Raw genomic sequence first — 25,501 nt, forward strand, 5'->3', positions numbered from 1 at the left:
GTCTCTTCCAGTTCTATGATTCTATGTTTTCAGTCTTTTGTTCAGTCCTTGTATATTGAATCAAAATAAATTCTACCAATTGTGCAACTCTCCCTTCAATAAGAAAAAAATTGTTTTCCAATTAATGCATTTATAAAATTAGCCCAGGAGATTTAGTGGTATTGTTATTTACTGTTTGTATTTCGGTGTCGGCTTTAGTTTAGAGAAGCCATACATTATGAATTAAAGTAACAAAATGGAAGTGATTGCATTCCTACCATCTAAGGGAATTTCTAACCAGAATCCTTCCTTGTAGGAAAGTGATAACTGAATGCATTGCAAGGGTGATGATATCTATATTTTTTAGAAACTTGCCAGCAGTGAAAAGCGGCTGTTTCATGCTGTTAGAGCTAAAGGAAGTAGCCTCCCTCCTTCTATAATTAAGGAGATATTGTGATTGCTTCATAGAAGAATGTTATGTCAAAGGCAAAAGAAAGCCATTACAATATTTGGAGGGGGGTCATGAAAAATTGGAAAGACAGTTCATTTTTTACAGTTTATAATATGTCAGATAACAAATTTGTGTAAGAATGTGAAGAATGCAATGAATGAAGTCTTTTGTTATAATAGGCACGATCAAAACCAATCTTTGTGAATTAACAATACTTATTATTTTTTACTGCATCGGGTTTTTTATTTTTAGTGTGGTTATGTGTAAAATGTGCTGAGTAATTGGTCATGAGGTTTACCTAAGTGATCTATTTCTTCAACAGAAATTCATCATTCTGTAAATTAATAAAGCTTTTTTTGCAAATCCCAGCTGGTTTTCTTGTGAAGAAATTCCTATAGTTCCTAGATACTCTGGGGATAGTAGTGAACAACAATGTGGTTTTCAACTGCAAAATGAACTGAAACTTTGAGATTATACGTCTATTTTTGTTTCAATATGAAGAAGACTGCAAAAATTGCATGAGTTACAACACACAGTAGTATTGCTGTATATAGAAGAGGTTTAGTAGTATATAAAAACAAAAAATCCAAGCTATTTTAACTAATAAACCATTTTTATCAGATTCTAAAAGCTCCATTTTGTTTAGACTGTCTTACAGATGTACACAGGGAGCATTAATGTGAAATACTGTTCTATTAAAATGTATGACTATGACAACGTGATTTGATAAAGCACAGTACATTTCAAGGTTATAAATATTTTTAGTGATTTTTTTTAAATACTTTGATAGAGTGTAATGGCTCAGACTGCATACCTTTACATCTAAGTCAAATGTTACCTATAACAGTAGAAACTTATTTAAATAGTATTTTACATAAAATAAAAAAGTTGTTTTATTTATTTTTCTGGTTTACAAAAATACATCCACTTCTCATGTGTCTGGGTGCATGTACGGTTTAAAAAAAGCAACCAAATTAGTTAATCAGTGCCAATCAAACATGCATTATATTACACTAAATACCTGCTTTAACCTATTGAGGTAAACGTCTTAGAAAATGGAGTTACATTTTTGACCGTCAGAGCACAAACTTCTAGGCCTGGTCGACATTAGTATCGTAGTCTGAAATTATTTCCCCAAATTTGAATTTGTAAGCGGTGCATCCACACTCCCAATCCTGACCAAGTGGGTCTTTGCCCACGAAAGCTTATGCTCCAACACTTCGGTTAGTCTATAAGGTGCCACAGGACTCCTCACCACTACCAAACCTGTTATTTCGGAATAATGGGCTGCAGAATTTGAACTCTGTACTGCTTTTCATCAGGAATAATGCTAATTCTGAACTTGTAAGTCCAAAATAAGGTTAGTGTGCACACACTAATTGGCTTTCAGAGGCCTCCCACAGCTGTCAGCTCTGACCACTCTGGCCACACCTGGTGTCTCCACTTCTCTCTTCCTCCCATGGAGTTCTAAATGTCCCGGGAAAAGGAGAAGGGCCTGTCCCACATACCTAGCTTCGCGAGACTTATGTAAGCAAGCACCACTGTGAGACATGAGTGCCCCTAACGCTCCTTTGGACCTTCCTACAGCTGCCAGCACTTCTGCTGCTTCCACGGCCTCCACTGCCTGGACTGGCACAGAGATTGTGGCCCTCATCAAGGTGAGGGGGGAGGAGTCTAACCTCCAGGATCTCTGGACTCAGAAGAGGCACACCAACATCTACAGCAGGATTGCCATCAGCCTAGCAGAGAGAGGCCACAGCAGGAACCTGGAGCAGTGCAGGCTCAGATTTAAAGAGCTATGCCAGGCCTACCAGAAGGCCAGGGAATAGAGCGAATGCTCTGGGGTGGCACCTCATACCTGCCACGGGGTTGGTCACCTCCCCCACCCTAGTCATCGAGTCCAGCCAAGACGCGCCTGGTATAAACCTGCAGGAGGGCATGATGGCGAAAGAGGATGATGATGTGGAGGAAGAGGCCAGCCAGGCAACGATACCCAAGAGCCAGGAGCTGCTCCTCACTTTGGAGCCAGTCGTGTCCCTCCCCGCCCCCAACCGCCTTACTTCTCTCGGCCTTCTGACAACCCCCGGGAGGGCACTTCAGGTGAGTTCTCTAACTTTCTCTATCTACAAATGGGGTCAGGTGCTGGACTGTGAGGGGCTGCATGATCGTCTCTAAGCCTATTCAGCCTGGGAATTGCAGAACAGCTTGTTTGCAGGTCTGCAGATGGAGTGCCAATCTGGAGTACTCAGCTCCATGACGCTCTCACACAGGAACCCCTTGATCCTTCTCACAAGATTCCTGGAGAGGCCTGCCTTACTCTGGACTTTGTGGTAGGACACCATCCTACACCCAGCCACCAGTAAGTAGTGTGGGGTCATGCAGCCACACAGCAGTGCTGCATACGGCACAGTGTCATGCCCATATTCTGACAGCATTTGCTCCTTATCAAATGTAGTGATGAAGAGAAGACTGATATCATGCATGGGAACCTACTAGGAACAAGAAGAGGAGGAGATCCTACTAGCACTCTCTCTGGCAAGTGGCGTCTGCTGCTCACACACACCTCTCCCAACTCCCCACTCCTACTCCTCAAGCAGGCAGGAATAGAAGTTCTCTCCCTGCAGGATGCCGCAAGTACCGGACCTGGTGTGTGTGGTACACAGTAGGAAGCTAAGCCATTCCATGCCCCCTTCTCACCCACAGTCTCCTGGCCTGGCCTGCGTCTTCCCATATTTACTTGTGTCTGGGCTATGGGTGTAGCGATGCTCTCCTGGGATGTCTGTGCATCTACTGGAAAATGCTTGCTTTCTAGGCAGCATATGGCCTTGCTCAAGACACATTACCATCGTCTGAACTGAGGCCTTCGGTGTCAGCTCAAAGATTAGGACTAGGCTTCATGCATAATGTCTCCTGGGATGACTGCCATTGTCACTTTTCTTCACAGCTGGGACAGCTGCAAGCTGGATGCATCCCCCACCTCCCACTGTATCTACCCACCTGAGTGGGATCCACAGGCAGAAAAGAACCCAGGACAAGCTCATGAGGGAGCAGATGGTCTGCCTAAAGTCATTTGTGCAAGGACTCAAGGCAAAGTACCAGGAGAAAATTGCTGAAAGAGAGGAGTGACGGACTGACCAGGCTGACGGGGAGGAGAGAAAGGCCTCCTAGGAAGAGCTGGCATGCCAGCATGAGGACATGTTCTCACCCTCACCTCAGTTAAGGAATGCATGGTGGCGTGCATGGAGCGAGCCACCTTCCCACCCACCTGATGGGGCCTCTGGGGCCCCACAACATGGGGGCCCCCAAGGGTAACTGGAGCCCGCAGACCACCTGACGGCAGGTGCTGATCCCAGTCCCATTCTTGAGCTCCTCTTCCCCATTTCAGATTCTTTTCCCAGTCTTCTCCCCTTTTGTATGTCTCCTGAATAAAGATTACTGTTTTTTCAAGAACAATCTTGTCATAACCATGAGGGCTGACCAGCAACCTAGTGACTAAAAGGTTAATTATATCTCCTGTCCCTAGCCAGGTATCTGGTCAGCCAATAACAATGCAGGTAGGGATTTCAAACTGAGACAAAGGAATTTTTAACTTTTCCCTCCTTTGTCTGAGGAGAACAGTTTCTTCCAAGTAACAGGGAGATGGGAGGCCTGTCTCTCTCCAAGGATGGACTCAAGGTGTAAGTAGGAAAAAGTTTAGCTAGTCCGTCAGGTTTTATTATTTTCTGGTTTTGGAATTGGAACTGAGGTCTGTGCTGTTAAAAATGTTTTTCTTTCCTTAAAAGTGTTTCTCTTTCTCTCTTTCTCTCTCTCTCTCGTAATGAAGCTTTCTAACTCAGGGAATTTTCTCTGAGTATATCAGTTGATGGCTGTTACCTTCTAGCCACCTCAGTTATGCTTGCAATGGTAGTTTGGTTTTGATAATAAAAGTTTGTTTTCTTTTTCTTATTAACTGGTATTGGTTCATTTTGTGTCCTGGGAGGTCTGTCTGTTTCTCTGATTAAGGAGTCAGCTACCACAGACTGCAGCTTGTTTTCTCTTTTCTTTTTCAAGCTCTTTGGTTTTAGGGAGGAGGTTTTCCAAGTGACCTCTTCCCTGGTTTCTTTGAAATACTTGTGTGGTGGCAATGGATAGTCCCCAAAGTCCAGGTATTAGGGTTTTGGGGGGAAGTTTTTAATACCAAAGCCTGTAGAGACAAGGCTTTGGGGAGCTCTTGCAGGCCCCCAAATACTGCATTTGTCGTGCCGGAGTGGGGAACAGCCTTGACAGATCTCTTTATTATTTACTCTGCAGGGAAGGGGAGGGGAGGGCAGGGTAGGGAACGGTGGGGGATGAAAGGAATACACAGGGAATGCAGGGGTCCCTGGTGAAGAGCCACAGGGGCAATCTCAGAACTGGCCTTGCATAAAACTGTGCTTCATTGCCCCTCTGATGAACACTGCCCCTTGCTGTGCTCTCCTTATTGCACTGGTATCTGGTTGCTATTGCTCCCTGGCCAGGTGTTCTGCCTCAGCCCTCCTCTCTGACCAAAAACTCTCCTTCTTTTCACACAAGTTGTGAAGCATATAACACGCTGCCACCACAAAGGGGATGGTGCGCTTGCTGAGTTCCAGACTGGTGATTAGACTCCTGAACCTCCCCTTTAAATGCCCAAACTTGCATTCCACCACCATTCTGCATCTGCCAACTCTGGTGTTGAACTCCTCCTTGCTGAGGTCCAGGCTGCCCATGTAGGGCTTCATGAGTCAAGGGAACAAGGGATAGGCTGCAATGCCCAGGATCACAATGGGCATGTCCACCTCCACAACTCTGATTGTGCAGTCTGGGGGAAAAAAGTGCTTACTTGCATCTTTTGGAAGAGGCAGGAGTTCTAAAAGATGAGGGCATCATGCACCTTTCCCAACCATCTGTCATTGTTGATGAAGCATCCCTTGTGATCCATGAGCACCTGCAGCACCATGGAGACGTATCCTTTGCAATTGATGAACTCTGAGGCCCGGTGGTCAGGAACCAGGATGAGAATGTGTGTGTCTTCTATGACCCCGTCCTCCACTCACGCAGTTGGGGAAGCCCATATTGGCAAAGCCATCAGCAATGGTGTCCACATTGCCCAGAGTGACGACCCTCTGTAGCAGGATGTGGCTGAGGGCTAGGCTACTTGCACAAGCACAGCCCTGACTGGATTCCCTTCCTCCCCCCTTGAACTGGTTTCCAACTGACAAGCTTCTGGCATGACAAGCTTCCAGAGAGCAATGACCACACACTTCTGCATGAGGATGTCATATCTCAGTCAGGTGTCCTGTCACCTGAGGGTAGGGGCAAGCCACTTGCAGAGTTTGAGGAAGATGGCCTTGCACATGTGGAAGTTCTGCAGCCACCGCTGATTGTCCCATCCCTGCATGAAGATGCAGTCCTACCAGCCCAAGCATGTCTCCCTCTGCCAGAAGCGGCATTCCACTGTGACCAGGGGTTTGAGAGGTATGCACAGCAGCAGGAGCACCAGGACTGGGCTGAGTAGAGTCTGCAGACCATGCTGGGGTTCATGTGCCTCATCCTCATCCTGATCCTGCTGGAGCAACATGGGTGCTTTTGACATACTGTATCATGAGGCGCAGCACAACAGCCATGAGCATGACACTGCTTTGCAGCAGCTCTGGCTCCATGGTGGCAGTGCTGTAGCATCCATGTGGGCAACCAGAGCATGAGAAGGTATGTGCCCACTGCATCCCTTTTCTGTCCCGCGAGGGGGGAGGGAGTGGAGGAGTGCTTTGTGAGATGCAGGTGTGGAAAGGAGCCTTCGTAAGTAACCATTGCCGTTTGCTGGACCGAGCAGTCACAGGAAGTATCCTGCCACCCGGCGCGCTCCCGGAGTCTGAGGCAGGCTCTGTTATATGTGAAACTGTTTTGAAATAATTTTGATGCTTCCCCGTAGTGAGGATATGCAAGTTTGAATTTGTTAAATCAGGAATTCATAAGTCAAATTTAGTAATTTTGAAATAATTTCCCAGTGTAAACATGGCCCTAGCAATGGAGGAGAAGTGACTCCAGATAATTAAATCTAGGCTCTGTTAAGTTGTCTCTGTTATTTTGGAAAGTGAGGCAGATATGGTCTCTCAGGTAACTAAGATCCAAATGGCATGCTGCCCATTTTTCAGAATCAAAACCAGCACATTGAATTACACCTGCAGGCATGTAGTGAGCCGGTGAAGTGTTTGGATACTGACATAATGAGCTCCCTTTGGCTAGCTTCATTAAGTAGTTGATTTACAGTGCTCAGCAGTAAGTGTAGCTTCAAATGGTCATCAGATGTAATGCCATGTAGAGTGCATTGTTGGACTCTCATCTAGACATCATAAAAACGATTTACAATAACAAGGTACAAATTCTAGAGAACAGTTGAGCTAAGTAAGTATGAAAAGTTACTACATCCACTTATAGATGTATGAGAGACTCTCAGAGCACATACGAATCACCTATCAAAAACTGCAATCTCACTGAAAGGTATTAGTTGAACCACACGTAATCCCCTCCATTTTTGCAAGATCCTCAGTTAATTCAAGAAAACTTTGTGATGAGTGTCATCAGACTTCTGACAGACTAGAAGGAGTGAAACATACCTACTATATATGTTTAAAAACAAGAAGTAGTCATGTGGCACCTTGGAGACTAACAAAAATAAATATATTTTTAAAAAAACATATATTTTTGTTAGTCTCCAAGGTGCCATAGAACTGCCCATTGTTTTTAAAAGTTGTTTTTTAAGTTACAGACTAACACAGATACTCCTCTGAGACTACTATATATTTGTAATAGTAATGAAATATTTACCCTTTATGTAAGTCTCTTTAAAGTGCTGTAGCAAAATTTTTATGAGAGACTAAAAGAGAGGATGTATGGTTAGTTTGTTTGGCATCCTAATTGTCCATGTTCAATAGACATAAGCCTTGCTCCTGGAAGTGGCTCAGAGGATCTCTGTAATATGTTCAGAGGTGTATACTTTTATAGTTTAAGGTCCATACTTTTTTCTTTTAAACAGAAAACAGTTATTAATTTTTACACTATTAGACAGCAAAACACTTTTGGAAACATAAGGGGTTTCAGTAAGAGTGTCTATGCATATAGATTTCCACTACATGCATCTGACGAAGTGGGCCTTTGTCCACGAAAGCTTATGCTCCAACATATCAGTTAGTCTATAAGGTGCCACAGGACTCCTCGCTGCTTTTGCAGATTCGAACTAACACAGCTACCCCTCTGATACTATGCATATAGTGTTCTCTATAAAACTGTTGAGATTTTCTTATAGGTCACTAAAAATAATATGTATTCGTGATTCTTTCAAAGATTCTATACACTACATAATTTTTTTTTCTTTCTAAGTGATCTTGGTCCTTAAACATTTTAAAAGTATTTATTTTGAAGGCAGACTAGCCTTATTTAGAAAATAATTAACTGAAGTGTATCTGTTTTCAAGGGAACAAAAGAGACTGAAGGTGAAGAAGAGGAGTCTGGTTTAATTCAGCCTGCTGAAGTATTTGCTCCCAAAAGCCTGGTGCTGGTATCCAGACTAGATTATCCAGAAATTTTCAGGGTAAAGAACTCCCAGCTGCCATTTATAATATTTGTCAGTGTACAAATCTGTTTTTAATGAGCAACAGTGACAAGTAGTCTTGATTTAAAACATCTCCGCATTGGATTGGGAATTTACCAGCACAAGCTGAATTAGATTGTACAAAATAAAAATCAGTCTAGGAGACTGAATGCCCCATGGGTTAATGCAGTACAGCCTACCCCCAACTTGCGATGTGTTCGGCTCCGAGGATAGCGTCGTAAGTCGGGGCGTCGTAACTTGAGCCCACATTTACGACAGGTGTCGTACGTCCATGTAAATGCGGGGCCAAGGACATAAGTTGGGGGATTTTGGTTCCTTCCGCACTTACGGAAAAGGTCATAAGTGCGGCAGGTCGTAAATCAGGCCATCATAAAGCGGGGATCTCCTATAATCTTTTATTCACAGAGGCCTATCCTTAAATTTGCATAGACCACAACGTAAAGTCTTACTGAGTTCAGCTAAAGGCTAATGAAAATACCTTCATGACACAACCACTTCTTATAGATAAAATTAATCTTACCTGATACCATTTGTTTAAGAATATAAATAATTAGATAAGTATCAAGGATTATAATATATCAATTATGTCTTTTACCTGTAAAGTGATTGAATTAGTGACTCTTCCAGATCAATTTAACATATAAAAAAGATTTAGAATCTAAGTTTTCCTTCAGCTGATATTGTGACTGAATTGAATTAAACAAAAAAACTTTTAAAAAAGAATATTCTAATAGCACCTTAAAGACTAATTAGTACTACGTGTTCTTAGCCTCTTGTAACTTGAACAATCTACTCACTGTCGTCTTTCTCCTTTTTTCCCTTCTGCTTCTCCTCTGTCCCCCCAATTTATTCTTGGATCTGAACTTCTAATACTCCAGTCACCTGAACATGTGTGTTTTGCCCACGAAAGCCCATCTACATGTTTTGTTAGCCTTTAAGATGCTGCTAGACTGTTCTTTGTTTTTTAAGTTTTTCCAGTTTACAGACTAAGTCAGCTACCCCTCTGAAGCTTTTGAATTAAACAGAAAGCTGAAATTTTTGTCAGAGTCTCTAGCACTTTCAGGGGTTCAAAATGTATTATACTAATTGAAGCAAAAATAATTCAGCTTACTGATGCAGGAATAATTAATTTAAAAGTAAGTTGCAGCCATAGTGTTGAAAGTATTTATAACGATAACTCCTGACAAATTAATCCATGTTCAGAATTTTCAATGTTATAACCACTTAAAAATAGAAGGTAAAGTGCCATTAATGAACGGTGTTGTTTATTATCTGCTTTCCTTCTCCAAAACTTATTGGGAACCAAAATTATATTATCTAGCGCTAAACAAATAGCTTTATCAGTTTTGTCAAACAAATAGCGTTATCAGTGATGATGATAACCCTTCTTCAAAAGTGAAGAGATGCAGAATAAACATAGTAATGCTAAATGTCAATGCCTTTTATTTTAAAATACTATTTTTATTGAAATAACAAAAATACAAACGGCAAATAGAGAAGACATACAAATGTAGATCACTGCTCTTCAGAAAAATATTGGTACTATAGTGGTAAAAATGTTCGGCATCAGTCCTGAATCAGATTTTATAAGTATGGACACTTGCATTGACATTCATTCCTAATGCTTTAGTGCCATGGTCACCAACCCATTGATTGCGAGGCTTTCAGGGCCCCCCCTCACTACCTGCCACCCCCAAGAAGAACCCTGTGCTGACTCTACCTCCAGCGACAATGGAGGTAGTGCGGGCTTCCTGCGGGGTCGGCGGGGGGAGTTCTGCAGCTGTGCGCCAGGTCTCGGAAGTGCGCAGGCTGCTCTTTCCCTCTTCCCCAAACAGCTGGTGAGGTTCCTAAAGCGCTAGTCTGTTGCACACTGGGGATTTTCTTCCCCTGCTGCCTTCCTGTGCACAGGAGAGGGAGGAGGGGGCGGGAGTGGGAGTCGGAGACTGTGCCAGCTCCAACTGCTCAGGCAGTGCACGCTGCTGTGGGGAGCCAAGGAGCAAGGCATGCGCTGCCCAAGCAGTTGGAGCTGGTGCGGTCTGGGACTTCAACTCCCCCTGTTCAGGAAGGCAGCAGGGAAAGAAAGTCTCTTGCATTTCAGGTACCGAGATGGCTGTTTGGGGGACGGGAGAGCAGCTCGTGCACTTCCTGGGCCTTGGCGTGTAGCTGCAGGGACCCCAGGTACTGGTCCTTGTCTCCGACCCCCGACCCCGACCCCCACAAGTACCCTGTTCCCTGTCCCAGCACCTACCAGCACCCTGTCCCCTACCCCGGCACCCATTGGCACCCTGTCCCGGCACCCTGTCCCCTGCCCCAGCACTCTGTTCCCTACCCCAGCCCCCCGTCCCTTTCCTCAGCACCTACCAGCACCCTGTCCCCTGCCCCAGCATCCACTGGCACCCTGTCCCCTGCCTTGGAACTCTGCCCCAGCACCCTATTCCCTACCCCTGTCCCCTGCCCCAGCACCCACTGGCACCCTGGCCCCTGCCCCCACCAGCACAGTTAGGGCCACATTAGTGAGGCTTGAGGGGTTTTGGCAGGGTTGTGTTTTTGTATTTCACTTGTGTGGCCCCAACTGACTTTTCTGTGGGTAAGTGACCCCAGACTCCAAACAGGTTCCCCGCTCCTCTCATAATAAAGACAATGCTGAAACCTTTTGTGTTTGACATAATATTTTATTTAAAAATGAAGCCTGGCTAACAAGCCCCCAGTTGGGGCCAAGCCCTCATCTGTCCACAGCATCATAACACTCCTGTAACCCCCCCCCCTCGGACTCCAAATCTGAGCCTATCATACACTGGAACTACCTGTCCTGAGCCTCTCGCATCCCCAAACTCCTGCACCCCTACATCCTCAGTCTTCTGCCACAACACTCCTTCACCACCCACACACTGCAAATCTGTGTCCTGAGCCCATCATACTCACAACCTCCCTGCCCTGAGCCCCTCACTCACCCCAATCCAAATTTCTGTACCCTCACATCCACAAGCCTGTGGCTTGCTCGGCACCCCAACCCTCCACCTGAGCCCTAAACTCCCCAGCCTGGAGCCCCCTCCCTGAGCCAGCATCCCCTTCTCCACATCCTCCTGCATCCAAATTCACTCCCAGAGCTTGCACCTCTCACCCTTTTCCACACCCAAATCCTTCATTCCCACCCCAGAGCCCACACCTCCTGTCCCGACCCAGTTAGAGTATGGCTATACTACAGGAGATTTTTTGGCAAAAACGCTATTTTGGCAGCCCCTGTATTCCTCATTCCATGAGGAATAAGGGGGCTTCCAAAAGGAGTTTTTCTGACATTTGGCCCATCTAGACGGGCCAAATATTGGAAAAAACTCTTCCAACAGAAGGATAAAAAAAAAGTAGCAGTGTAGCCATACCCTGGGAGTGTATAAGGACCGGGGCTAACAAGTGATGGAGAGAAGGGGAACAGAGAGGGTGGGGCCTCAAGGAAGGGGTGGGGTCTTGGGGAAGGGATGGGGTAGATCTTGGCTTGTCCTGACATTTAAAAAGTGATCTTGGGTGTAAAAAGGTTGGAGACCACTGCTTTAGTGGTACTTTATAAACATGGTGACTTGTGGAAAGAGATATCAAAGCAAGATCAGGACTGAAGACTGGAAAAAAAACCAGTGAAATTATGTTATGATAATGTAGGAATTTATAAATTTCATTTGAAAAGAAAGAGTTTTATTTTCAGATGCCTGAGCAAGGGAATTCAGATTAAGCATTAGATTTTTTTTAAAAATGTGTATAAGTACACTTTGTAGTGCTTATGAAATTCAACAGGAATTCAGAGAGTTAGTGTGACACTTCTTCAAATGAATTAATTCTTTTGCAGAAAATTAGTTTTTCTCTTTTTGGAATGTACTTTACTATATTAAGAATGTCCTAGGACTTGTTTGTTGTAAATTTATTGTATATTTGGCAGCAATTATCAGTGTTTATTTTCCCCAAAAACAATTTTATATATTTATTATTCACCTTTTTAGGCTTGCCTTGGCTTGATCTATACCGTGCATGTGGACAGCTTGAGTGTGTCCTTGGAGAGTCTTATTGCAAATCTCTGTTCATGCCTTGTCCCTGCGGCCGGAGGCTCTCAGGTAAATGGGGGGAAAAAAGAATATTTTTCCAGTTAATTTAATTTATGAAGAAAACAAAAAATAAATTCTTTAAATATTTTCATTGAAAAAACGGATCATAGTTCAACTGAGTGTTGTCCCCATAGCCTGCCTTCTAAGACAGCAAAAATTCCATTCTAGGTTAAGGTCAAAGGGTTAATTTTGTTACTGGATTTGCCTTTTACAAGGCATAGTAACAAATGAATCAATTTATTATAAGTTCAACTTTTTTAATAGCATGTGTTCAGAAATAATTTTGCTTAATGCGTTTTTTTTTCCTTTGGGGCTCTGTCAAGTGCCCTCCTTTTTCATTTACTGTGTGTGTGTGTGTGTGTGTGTGTGTGTGTGTGTGTGTGTGTGTGTGTGTGTGTGAGAGAGAGAGAGAGAGAGTTGTAGTTTAAGATTCCATTGCTACTTCAGATTTAATTATTTTGACATTTTTATGAAGCACAAACATGATTGTGAAGTAAGTGTATTTATTCTTATTTCTAAAATGCAACTACTCCATCAGCTAAAAATTAATGAATAAAAAAGTGTGTCCATCAGTATATCTACTTCAGCATCAGAAGTCTTAAAGAACAGAGAAAAAAGTTACTACCTATACAAAACGTTCAAACGAGGAATATAAAATCCTGTTTAATTGGTTAACTGATTAAATGTAGTGATTAAGTGGCTAACCAATTAAAACAGGCATGGGCAATAATTTTTGCAGGGGGGCCGGTTGATGATTTCAGTTCTGCTCATGGGCCTGCTCCTCTTCCTCACCAACTCCCACCAGAAGGGGTAGGGTCTGGGGTGGAAGGGGCAGGGTGGGAGACTAGACTTCTCCCCAGAGTTGTCTGGGGCCAGAGGCTTTGAAATAAAAACATAGCAAAGGTTTCGTGGCTTCTGGCCCTGTTACTATCGCATTGCCTGGCAACTTCCCAGGTTGCTGTGGCTATTTGAAGGGTTCATGGCTCCAGCTAGTGCCAGGGTAGCCCCATGACCAGGATCACTTCAAATAGATGCAGCAACACTGGGTGGCTCTCAGGCAATGCAGGAGCATTGGGGCAGGAGCTGAGAGCCCTTTAAATAGCAGCAATTTAAAGGGCTCGTGGCTCTTTGTCCCACCGCTACTACATTGCCTGGCAGCTGCCTGGGATTGGTGTGACTATTTTAAAGTCTCGTGGCTCTGGCCCCTGCTGGGGTACCACAGTGATCATGAGCCATTTAAATAGGCTCCTGTTGCCTGAGCCACCTCCTGGAAGTTCAGTGGCACGAGCAGCAGGATATAAATAGAAAGCAAACAGATAGGGTATGTCTACACTACTACCCTAGTTCGAACTAGGGTGGTAATGTAGTCAACCGGAGTTGCAAATGAAGCCCGGGATTTGAATTTCCCGGGCTTCATTTGCATCTCGCCTGGCGCCGCCATTTTTAAATGTCCGCTAGTGCGGACTCCGTGCCGCGCGGCTACACGCAGCACGGACTAGGTAGTTCGGACTAGGCCTCCTATTCCGAATTACCGTTACTCCTCGTGAAACTAGGAAGCCTAGTCCGAACTATCTAGTCCGTGCCGCGTGTAGCCGCGCGGCACGGGGTCCGAACTAGCCGGCATTTAAAAATGGCGCCGGCCGGCTTTATGCAAATGAAGCCCGGGAAATTCAAATCCCGGGCTTCATTTGCAACTCCGTATGACTACATTACCCCCCCTAGTTCGAACTAGGGGGGTAGTGTAGACATACCCTCAGTTCCTGCCGATTACGGACCATGCACCATTGAACTGGATCCAGTCGATGAAAGGGATGAACGCTCGAATAATGCGGTGGTACTTGGCACTCCAGCCATACTATTTCCAGGTGATACACCGCCCAGGGGCGGCTCACCAGAATGCAGACTTCCTTTCGCGAAGTGTGGAAAACATGAGTGGGTTGGGGGAATCCCCAGGACTCAACTTAGAGGGGGAGGTGTGTGACGGGATGGCGCAACCCCACACTAACCGAGCCCCCCCCCCGGGGCGCGGAGAGGTGTGGAGCGGCTTTCCCCGCCGCAAGGGAAGCAGCAATGGGGGTGGCAGGAGGGCGCTGCCCTACTGGCAGCATGGCCGGCACTCCCGCGGACGTAGCGGAGGAGGCTTCCCCCACCCCGGGAGGGACTGTAGCGGCCGCAGGCATGCACTGCCCTGACAACAGCGAAGCCGGTGCCCCTGCTGACACCCCAGGGGAGGCACTGACGCACACCGATGTCAGCATGGGGAAGGATGCTGGGGGCAGGGTCAGCAGGAAGGGGGGAGGAGCCGCCCTGGTGGACACTGGCGCAGGCGTCCTAGAAGGGAGGGGCGGCGACCTCCACGATAAAAGGCAGTAGAGGTACTCGGACAGAGGAGGCCAGCCAGAGTGCCGGATGAGGGGGCTCAGGGCCTAAGGAAGCAGCACACGAAGCACCCTGGTGAGCAGGGGTGAGGAAGTAGCCCAGGGCGGGTGCAAAACAGGAGCCCGCGTGCTGATGAGTTGCAGTACGTAGCCCCATCTGCCAGGTGAGGGGGGAGAGGATGTTCTCCCCCACCTTAGGGCCCTGGGCTGGGGTCTGGAGAGAGGGAGGGCCTGGACTCCCCTCACCTCCCCGCTTGGGGTACCACCTAGACAACCAGGGAGTGGTGGAACCTCACGATACGGTGGGGCAGGCTGGCCATATGGGAGGAAAACAGAAGGAGAGAAGGGGGCTGGGTGACATGACTAGGGAACTCCATGACACCACCATACTGGAATACTCGATAGACTTCAGAGATGCAGGGTTCTCCATCAATTCCATAAGAATTCTTCTTTTGACCATCATGGCCTTTTATGAACTACTGAATAATGCCTCAGGGTTCTCTTTTCTGATCACCAAATAGTTCTTAGCTGGTCTATCCGAAGCATGTTCTCATGTATGCCCACGTGTTCCACCATGGGATCTCAACCTCATACTGGACTCACTAACGAGATACTGCCCTTTGAACCATTAGCGATGACCTCACTGCAGCACATGGCCATGAAAGTGTCCTTTCTCATTGCGATCACATACATATGACACGTAGGTAAAATCATAGCCCTCATGGCAGATCCCCCTTATACACTCTTCCCCAAGGGCAAGATCATTCTCAGACCCCATCCTAAATTTTTGCCAAAAGTCATTTCATGTTAATGAACCTGTTAACCTACCCACTTAATACCCTAAAACCACAGGATTCCCTGAGAGAAGCACACCCTTGATGCAAGATGGGTGCTTCTCCTTGCCTCTTTTCATGGATGACTTCAAAGACCCACCTCCGCACATTGCGGGTACTCCTTTTTAGTCACCTGAGTGGAGTACTGTAGTTAACAGGGATGGCCACTCATTGACCCTGAGGGGGAAGAACTCTTCTCTAACTCTTGGTGGGCTGAACCCAGCCCTACCCCTTTAACTCCCCAGAAGCCAACAGGCAGGGCGGGGGGTATAAAACCATAGCCCAGTAGCTAAGTAAGGCCCCAGCCACCAAAGGAAGCAGAGGCCTGCCCTGAGCTTCCGAGCCAGAAGGACCCTGAGAACCTTGCAGAGGCTGAGGACTGGCCCAGACTACTGGGCCCCTGCTCTGAAGTGGAGACCTTCATTACCTTACCAGAGGGTTCAAGCTGCGATGACCCCGAGAGCCAGCAGCCCATGTGGGGCCAGATAGATGCCACGGGGGAGTCAGGAAGTGGCCCAGGGGAAGCCAACAACTATCAGGCTGATCTCATAACATTTTAGAGTGTGTCAGAATGTTTCAGGCCAGATCCCTGCTGACTCCAGTGGCAGCCAGGACTGCCACTGTGGCTCCCTGCCACACTATATACTCAGTGGAAGTCTCCCCCACACCTCTCTTGCCTGGGGAAATGTATTCGTTTTGCTGCCCCACCCTGAAATAAGGCTTGGGCCATACTAACTATTGAACCACATTTGTTTCACTTCCCTGCCCTGAACCCGGGCCTGGGCCTTTCTAACTGTGGAATTGTTTGTTTACCTGCCCTCTCCTGAACCAGGGCCTGGGTTTACCAGCTGTTGAACTACTACTTGTTTGCCAGGCCCATCCTGTACTCTGGGCCAGGGGATTATAGGTTTGGTTTACAAATCCGGGGCCCAGGACTAAACCAGCCGGCTTCCAAGCACCCACAGGGACACCACTCGAAGGAGAAGAGGAAGTTATTCACCTTGTGCAGTAACAATGGTTTTTCAAGATGTTTGTTCCTGAGGGTGCTCCACTACCCTCCCTTTCCCCCCTCTACTTTGGAGTCCATTAAAAGATTTCCAGTAGAAAAGGAATGGAGGGGGACAAAACAGACAAAAACAGTGCGAGACGACAGCTATACATGCGTGGTGCGGGAGTCACTGCAAGGTTAAAAATCTCTGGTGGCTCGCGCAAGGACGCACTGATACCTTAGTGGAGCACCCACAGGGACATGTATCTCGAAGAACCATCGTTATAGCTCAAGGTGAGTAACTTCCTCATCTCTGCAAATGGACACTTTTAACCACACAATGTGACTTGTTTGCAATTTGCCAGAGCCAGAGATTTGAGATAAGAAGTCAAAATTCACATGCATCACCAGTACAGTATGGAGGAGCTTACAACTGATACTAGTTGTACTCTTCCTGTCTCAGTTAGTGCTTATAGTTCCTAGCCTTTCATCAGCACCAAAACCACTCTCAAAAAATAAAATCTAAAAAAATGAGATCTTCCAATATTGATGTTGCATTTCTCTAATATACAGAAATGGGGAGCATTTTTAAACATTGGAGAAGCTATTATCTACATATGTGTTTGTTGGCTGGACAGTCGCTTAAATAGTGAGACATCCTTGAAAAACTGGATCATAAAATTGTAGTACTGAATTGCTAAATTGAAGTTAATATGCATATTCTGCACACTTTGACTTTCTGAGCTCGTGTAGGCCTCAGTTTTCTGAAGAAACCGGATAGATTCCCAGTTTTTTCCTCATTTGATTCCATGACCAACTTTGTAGCCATCATCCACTAAATGGGAATTTCATCAGTCGGCCGAGGCCACTCCTTAATTGGATGAAAGGATCACTGTTAATGTAAGATTGTCCCTTCTTTAATTCAAAAGAGTAGGGATCTACATTTCATATAACCATAGCCTGATAGAGCTGGAAGAGACCTCAGGAGGTTATCAAGTCCAGCCCCTTGCCAAATGCACAACCAATCCCAACTAAATCAACCCAGCCAGGGCTTTGTCAAGCCGACACTTAAAGACCTGTAGGGATGGAGATTCCACCACCTCCCTAGGTAACCCATTCCAGTACTTCACCACTCTCCTAGTGAAATAGTCCAACCTAGACCTCCCCCACTGGAACTTGAGACCATTGCTCCTTTTTCTGCCATCCGTCAGTACTGTGATCAGCTTCTCTCCATCCTCTTTGGAACCTCCCTTCAGGAAACTGAAGGTTACAATCAAATCCCCCCTCACTCTTCTCTTCTGAAGACTAAACAAACCGAAATCCCTCAGTCTCTCCTCATAGGTCATGCACTCCAGCCCCCTATTCATTTTGGTTGCCCTCTGCTGGACCCTCTCCACATCCTTTCTATAGTGGGGGCCCAGAACTGGACACAATACGCCAGAGGTGGCCTCACCAGAGCCGAATAAAGGGGAATAATCACTTCTCTAGATCTGCTGGGAATGCTCCTCTTAATGCAACCTAATATGCCATTAGTCTTCTTGGCTACAAGGGCACACTGTTGACTCATATCCAGCTTCTCATCCACTGTAATCCCCAGGTCCTTTTCTGCAGAACTGCTCCTTAGCCATTTGGTCCCCAGCCTGTAACAATACTTGGAATTCTTTCTTCCCAAGTGCAGGACTCTGCACTTGTACTTGTTGAACCTCATTAAATTTTTTGTGGCCTAATCCTCTGATCTGTCTAGATCACTGTGGACCCCATCCCTGCCCTCCAACGTATATACCTCTTACCCTAGCTTAATGTCATCTGCAGACTTCCTGATGGTACAATTCATCCCCACATCCAGGTCATCAATAAAAATGTTGAGCAAAATCAGTCCTAGAACAGATCCTTGGGGCACTCCACTAGAAACCGACTGCCAACCTGACATTAAGCTGTTGATCACTACCCATTCATAGAATCATAGAATCATAGGACTGGAAGGGGCCTCAAGAGGTCATCGAGTCCAGCCCCCCGCTGGACTACCCGTTGGGCCCGACAGTCTAGCCCACTTCCAATCCATCTTACAGTCCATTTATGAAATTCATACTCCCTTAACTTGCTGGCAAGAATATTGTGGGAAACTGCATTGAAAGCTTTGGTAAAGTCAAGGTATATCACATCCACCGACTTTCCCATGGCCACAGAGCCAGTTACCTCATCATAGAATCTGACAGATTGGTCAGGCACGACTTCCCTTCGTGAATCCATGTTGACTATTCCTGATCACTTTTTCCTCTTCCAAGTGCCTCAAAATGGATTCCTTGAAGATCCCCTCCATGAGTTTTCCGGGGACTGAGGTAAGGCTGACTGGTCTGTAGTTCCCTGGATTGTCCTTCTTCCCTTTTTTAAAGATGTGCACTACATTTGCTTTTTTCCAATCATCCGGGATCTCTCCCGATCTCCATGCATTTTCAAAGATAATGGCTCTGCAGTGACATTTGCCAACTCCCTCAGTATCCTCAGATGCATTAAATCTGGACCCATGGATTTGTGTATGTCTAGCTTTTCTAAATAGTCCCTAACTTGTTCTTTCTCCATCAAGGGCTGTCTACTTCCTTCCCCTACTATGTTGTCTAGTGCATTTGTCTGGAAGCTGACCTTGTCCGTGAAGACAGAGGCAAAGAAAACATTGAATACTTCAGCTTTTCCCACATCATCTGTCACTAGGTTACCTCCCTCATCCAGTAGGGACTCCACACTCTCTCTGATCATCCTCTTATTGCTAATTTGCCTGTATAAACCTTTCTTGTTACCCTTCACATTCCTTACTAGCTGCAATTCCAATTGCGTTTTTGCCTTCCTAATAACTCCCCTGCATTCTTGAGCAATATATTTATACTCCTCCCTAGTCATCTGTCCAAGTTTCTACTTCTATTAAGCTTCCTTTTTGTGTTTAAGCTCACCAAAAATGTCCCCAGTAAGCCAATGTGGTCGCCTACCATATTTGCTTTTCTTGCTACGCATCGGGATGGTTTCTTCCTGTGCCTTCAGTAAGGCTTCTTAAAAATACTGCCAGTTCTCCTTTCCCCCTCATGTAAGCACCCCAGGAAATCCTGCCCATCAGTTCTCTGAGGGAGTCAAAGTCTGCTTTTATGAAGTCTAGGGCGTGTATTTTGCTTCTCTCCTTTCTTCCTTTGGTCAGGATCCTGAAATCTCCCGTCTCATGATCACTGCTTCCCAGATTGTCACCCACCTTTACTTCCCCTACGAGTTCCTCCCTGTTTGTGAGCCGCAGGTCAAGCTGTGCATGGCCCCTGGTAAGTTCCTTCAGCACTTGTACCAAGAAGTTATCCCTAACATCCTCCAAAAACTTTCTGGATTGTCTGTGTACTGCTGTATTGGTCTCCCAACAGATGTCAGGGTGATTAAAATCCCCCATGAGAACCAGGACCCGTGATCTGGAAGCTTCTCTTAGTTGGCTGAAGAAAGCCTCGTCTACCTCTTCCACCTGGTCCGGTGGTCTATAGCAGACACCAACCACAACATCAGCCCTATTGCTTCCACCTCTAAACTTAACCCAATGACTCCCAACATGCTTTTCTTCCTCTATATACTGGAGCTCCGATCAATCATACTGCTCTCTTACATACAATGGAACTCCTCCTCCTTTTCTCTCCCCCTGTTCTTCCTGAACAGTTTATACCCTTCCATGACAGTGCTCTAGTCATGCGAGTCATCCCACCAAGTCTCGGTTATTCCAATCAAATCATAGTTCTTTGACTGGGCCAGGGCTTCTAATTCTTCCTGTTTGTTTCCCAGGCTTCTTGCATTTATGTTCAAACACCTTAGATAGCCAGTTGATTGCCCTACCGTCTCTATCTTCCTCTGTTGCTTGTTCCTCCTTGTGTTTCTTCCCCGTAACTGACTTCTTCACTTACCTCAGGGCTTTGATCACCATCCCCCAACAAATCTAGTTTAAAGCCCTCCTCACTAGGTTTGCAAGCCTGCCTGCAAAGATGCTCTTTCCTCTCTTGGTTAGGTGGATCTCATCTCTTCCTAACAATCCTTGTGCCCGGAACAGAGTCCCATGGTCAAAGAAACCAAAGTCCTCTCTCCGGCACCACCTGCACAACCATGCATTTACTTCCTCAATTTGATGATCCCTAACTGTACATTTTCCTTCACTTGGAAGGATGGACGAGAACACCAATTGTGCTTCAAATTCCTTGATCCTTCTTCCCAGGGCTACATAATCTTTAGTGACCTGCTCAAGGACATTCTTGTCTGTACCGTTAGTTCCTACATGGAGAAGCAGGAAGGGGTAGCAATCTGAACGTTTTATCAGTTTTAGAAGGCTCTCAGTCACATCCTGAGTGTGAGCTCCTGGAAGCAGCACACTTTTCGAGATTGCAAGTCTGGACGGCAGATGGATAACTCAGTCCCCCATAGGAGGAAGTCCCCGACCACCACCATCCATCTTCTTTTGGGGGTGGTGGTTGTGAAACCACCATCCGTAGGACTACGCATCCCAGACCTTCCGGTACATGGTGTTCCCTGCTGATTTCTTTCCGGAGAGGTCACTGCCAAAGCATTCTCCCCTGCAGTGCCGGTGGAGAGAGCCTGAAAGCGGTTTCTTACCTCTTCGTGCATGGGGATACCTGAGCTGGCCTTCTTCTTCTTCTTCTAGAGGTTACATGCCTCCAGTTCTCTTCCTTGTTCTCTACTGCCCTCACTGGCTCTTCAGCCTGCTGTGCCTGCAGGATTAAATGCTGCTTTCTACTGAGGAAGTCTTCATTCTCTCTGATGCAACGTAGGGTTGATATTTGGGCCTCCGGTCCTCTAATTTTTTCTTCCAAAATGGTGACCAGTTTGCACTTAGTGCAGATGAAATCCGTTCTTTCATCTGGAAGGAAGACAAACATGGCACATGCTGTAACAACAGCAGACCTATCACCATCCATACCTGCCTTCCTTCTGAGAGATTCCTCAGATGTTATTAAATGCCTCCTTGAAGGACAGGAGAGAGAAAAGAAACAAAAAAATTTCAAGGAAAAGAGCACCAAACACTATGGGGGTCTCCCAGAGTGAATTCCCAGGCAAACTCCCATGTTGGCGGCTGCCCTGTTCACTGCTCTCTGTGTTCACTCTGGATGCCTTTTTTTAGAAGACTGAGGCTAGGCCCGGCTCAAAGACTTGCCTCTGATGCAGTCAACCCCTGAAGGCCACCAGAGCTGAGGAAGTTTAGATAATAGTTTATTGAAAGATTTCAAAAAATGGCAAGTGTATCGTGCCCCCTTCCCAACTCCCTCTCAAAACTCCCTGTTATCAGCCCTGTTTGCAAGTTCCCTGGTCGCTGACTCACTGCTATATAAAGCCCTGGATTGCCTGATAGCCCCTCCCTCTGATTTGCCCTTTCTTGGTAGCCAGGGGTGGGGAATAATTTTTGATGCAGAGTGTCAGGGCTGTTCCTCACTCTGGCACTCTGAGTGCAGAAGGTGGGGTACTGCAAAAGACCTTAAATACCTTGCCTCTATAGGCTCTCCTTACAAAACACTCCACAGAGTCATTTATGCACTGACTCTAGAAGATAGGCTGCCCCCTTCAAGTGATTTTTTTTAAAGAACTTTGAAAAAATCAAGGAGCAACTCTTGAATTCCTTTCCCAGAGGTATCCCAAGCTCTTCTGCTAAAAGAGAGCTTGAAAAAAGAAACCAATGAAAAAACAGAAAACAAACTGTGTCTTTGATAGCTGATCTCCCTTGGGCTAGGCAGACACACACAGTCCTGTTATCTTTCAGGACACAATCATCAAATCATCACCTTAAAAGAGGGATTTTATTAACAAAACAAAAAGGTATACTTGTTAAAGCATACTTGGGTGCTAGGTATTGCAGAGCAGCTAAGAAAAGAACAGCTCAAAACACAAAGAACAATCGCTGTAGCTTAAAGATGGTGAGTGGAAGGCACATGGAATTCACACAGAGAAGTTTAACCAAACAACCAAAACAAAGAAAATACCTTGATCACAACTAAATAGACATTTTTCCCTTTTTTACTCACAATCCCTTCACGGTCCAGTCCTCTTCCATGCCCTGAATTCCTTGGAGGCATGGTAGTCCTGATTATTGCATATTGCTCCCTCTAGCCCTTAGCTTAGAACTCACACAAAGGAAGAACAGATTGGTATGTATATGCAATTCACATTTCAACAATCTTTCCCATTGGCTCTCTTGGCTTTCTGCCAACAGCCCGCTAGCTGCCTGAGTTTAACCCTTTAGACCTGGGTGCTGGCCAGCACTTCTCTTAACCATCACACGGGGCCACTCAAAGAATTTGGTAAGTGGTCACTGGCCATACTCTTCTGTGATATTAGTGGAGGAGGTGCAGGGTCTGGGATGGAGGTTGGATGCAAAAAGTAGCTTGTGGTAGGGGAGTGGAGCTCAGGAACGGTGTGGGGGTGGAGGTAGCCAGCCCTCAGCACCACCGGGAGTACAGTGTCCCCCGCCCCCGCCCTTAGAGCTGCCTGGTGCGTGACCCTCCAGCAGTGATTTAAAGCACCCTGCACTCTGGCTGCCACTGCTGCAATAGCAGTAGCCAGGAGCCCTGGGCCCCCTTTTAATGACTTGGTCCCAGGATAGTTGTCCCCTTTGCCTCCCTATTGGTGGGCCTGGGCACGTGGTACACATGCTCCCCACAGCCAGCCGCTTTGAGTGGTGTGCAGTGCAGGTAGGCAGCCTGCCTGAGGATCCCACTGAGCTACAGGATGGAGGCAGGCTACATCTGAAGGTTTGGCAGGGTTGATCTGGCCCCTGGACGACTGTATTTTGCCCTCTGCTGCACTAAGGAATCTTCATGGAGCCTAAGTTATTACATGATAATTCAGCCAACTACCACTGCCTAGGTTGCAGGAGCTAACCTATTTCTTGTGTATTTACTTTATTTTACTATTTTTTTTTTAAACTCTTGCAATGGGAAAAAAGGTTTGGGAGCCTTTCCTTAGTTTAAAAGGAGTAAGACATGAGATCCGTGTTCTTTCTTCAGTACCTAATCACAACCCTTTTAACTTTGGCTCAAACAGAAAACAAACCGCATCTGTGAGGATTTTCTCACCACCAACACTGCCGTCCTGATTTCTTTCTTACGATTTTCTTTCTTCAAGCCTAGAAACCCTTTTGTCTTTCAGATTTACTAGTCTGAATTGTTCTTTGACTGGTTCATACCAGTTTTCTACTCAAGTGTGTTTATGTCCAGCACAAACAGAGCTGGAAAGTTTCCCATGCTGTATCTTCCTCAGGCTGTTTAAGGGTAGCACCACCCGAACCCTCCTCACTTCCTTCTCACTGCCTGGGACAGAGTCAGAAGTCTCTGAGTGGTGTACATCATGGTTACTATACAGTTAGCAATTTTTCCAATATGTGCTTTTGTTTTTAATTTTCTGAAGTTAGTTGTAGTTTAGAAATAGTACCTAGTGGTACCTAGCAGTTAGTAATAGTTTAGATAGTTTTACTAGATTAGGATCAAGTCTGGAGGCATGCTACCACCAGGCTTCAAACATAGTCCCTCATGTGGCTTAGCTATCCCAAACATCGGTCCTCATATGGGCTGCCTCTTATGCCTACAGGAGGGGCACATCAAAGTGAAATTTGGTATTTGCTCTTTTGAAAAGAGAATACAAATCTCTAGAGACTTATGCCTCAAACAGCACAAATGAGGTTACCTGTTTTGCCCACTCCTCCATTCCCAGATCTGGCCACTGAGGTAACTGGTCTCAGACTGGTTTCTGAATTCAAACTCTTCTCAAGAGATGAAAAGAGGTCGATCTTCCTCTAGAAGCCCACTGTGAATAAGAACCCATAAAACAAACAGCCATTCCAACTCCAAAAAAGACTCCAAACTTCTCTGGGATTTATCTTGAGCACAATCCTTTATCCTCTCTCTCCCTGGGACCAACATGAGATTGTATTGTTATTGTATTATCAATTTCAGCAACATAACAGTACCAGCAGACTTGAGTGCAGTGCCAACAGACCCATTAACACTGCAAGCTTTTCAAGTAGCATCTGACCTGCATAGCTTTTCTGTCTCAATGGCATAAGACTCTTAACTGAAGATATGCCTTAAGCTGTCCTGTGTATGCCATATGCATGGAAACCACGGATTGTCCCAGTACTGGCTTTGATGTGGAGAGGGCGTGATGACTCTTGAAGTCTCTTCCAGCCCTAGGATTCTGTGATTCTGTGAATAAAGATGCTTCCCTAGCACTGACTTAAGTATTGCTCTTAACCAGGTCAGTATAGTTTTTTAAATCTGTGTCTATGCTTTCTCATGCATCTCCAATTTCTGTGCCAAATTTTTAATCTATTATGACACTGGCACCACTTAAAAGACCATTTACTGGCACTAAAATTTGAGAGGCTCACATTTAATGTGCATCTTGGATACCAATCACTTTACCAATCTCAGTAATGATGTTGCTGTTTCCCTCTGGACTGTGAGCTTGTTAGGATGCCTGATAGCCTCTCCAGGCATACTTTCTCCACTACCCTCAGTTTTTGGAGGTTTCTTCCAATTCTGACTCAGAATCATCCTCCTCTTTGTCTTCCCCTTTGCCTAGGTTTCAGTTGTGTCAAAGAAAGAGTCCATTGTTGTGTTGGACCAGGACCATTTTTTAAAGCAAGATGGCAGCTGTATTTGGCATTCAGGCTGAATGAGTCAAAATTGCATGTATCGATTTCTGGATATCTTGCAATCATCAACCATGGGAGGTTTGAACAAGGCATTTTTTGACACTTACCGCGGTCTTGTGGAGAACACTGGCTTCTACAACACTCACTACTAAGCATACAAAAAAACACTACCATGTTTTCATTAACAGCTGTATTTCTTTCCCTTCCCATCTTCCAGCTCCCTTGTGGTCACTATTGCCAATAAAAGATCTCATCATGGAGATACAAATCTACACCCCAGAGAAAAAAAATAAGTCTTGGTGAGTTGGGGAGAAAGGTTTATTTGATTTTGTTATTATAGATGTACATAGTTAAACAGCACATGTTCCTATTGAAATGTGACTTTCTTAGTTGGGATTCATCAAAATTAGTTGATAAGCTCCTTAAGGACTCGTGAGACTATTTGAAATGTCATTGCAGTCAGCCATCAATATCATAGCACTTTGGAGGAAGCATTTAGCATCTCTC

At 45.6% G+C, this 25,501-nt stretch overlaps 1 protein-coding gene across 8 annotated transcripts in view; it reads left to right on the forward strand.

Annotated features, from left to right (window-relative positions):
* Positions 1–25,501, forward strand: part of SBF2 (SET binding factor 2) — a 651,649-nt gene that overhangs the window by 279,195 nt on the left and 346,953 nt on the right. For 5 of the 8 annotated variants that reach the window (XM_025187865.2, XM_006129312.4, XM_006129314.4 and 2 more), the window contains exons 4-5: positions 7,902–8,018; positions 12,026–12,136. In XM_025187865.2, the coding sequence (XP_025043650.1) occupies positions 7,902–8,018; positions 12,026–12,136 (228 nt within the window). Of the gene's footprint in view, positions 1–2,110; positions 2,531–7,901; positions 8,019–12,025; positions 12,137–25,274; positions 25,294–25,501 lie in introns of those variants that run through there. The other 3 variants (XM_075927946.1, XM_006129315.4, XM_025187863.2) reach the window with 3 other exon arrangements.

This window comes from Pelodiscus sinensis, chromosome 4 (assembly GCF_049634645.1).
Source record: "Pelodiscus sinensis isolate JC-2024 chromosome 4, ASM4963464v1, whole genome shotgun sequence".
NCBI lineage: Eukaryota > Metazoa > Chordata > Testudines > Trionychidae > Pelodiscus > Pelodiscus sinensis.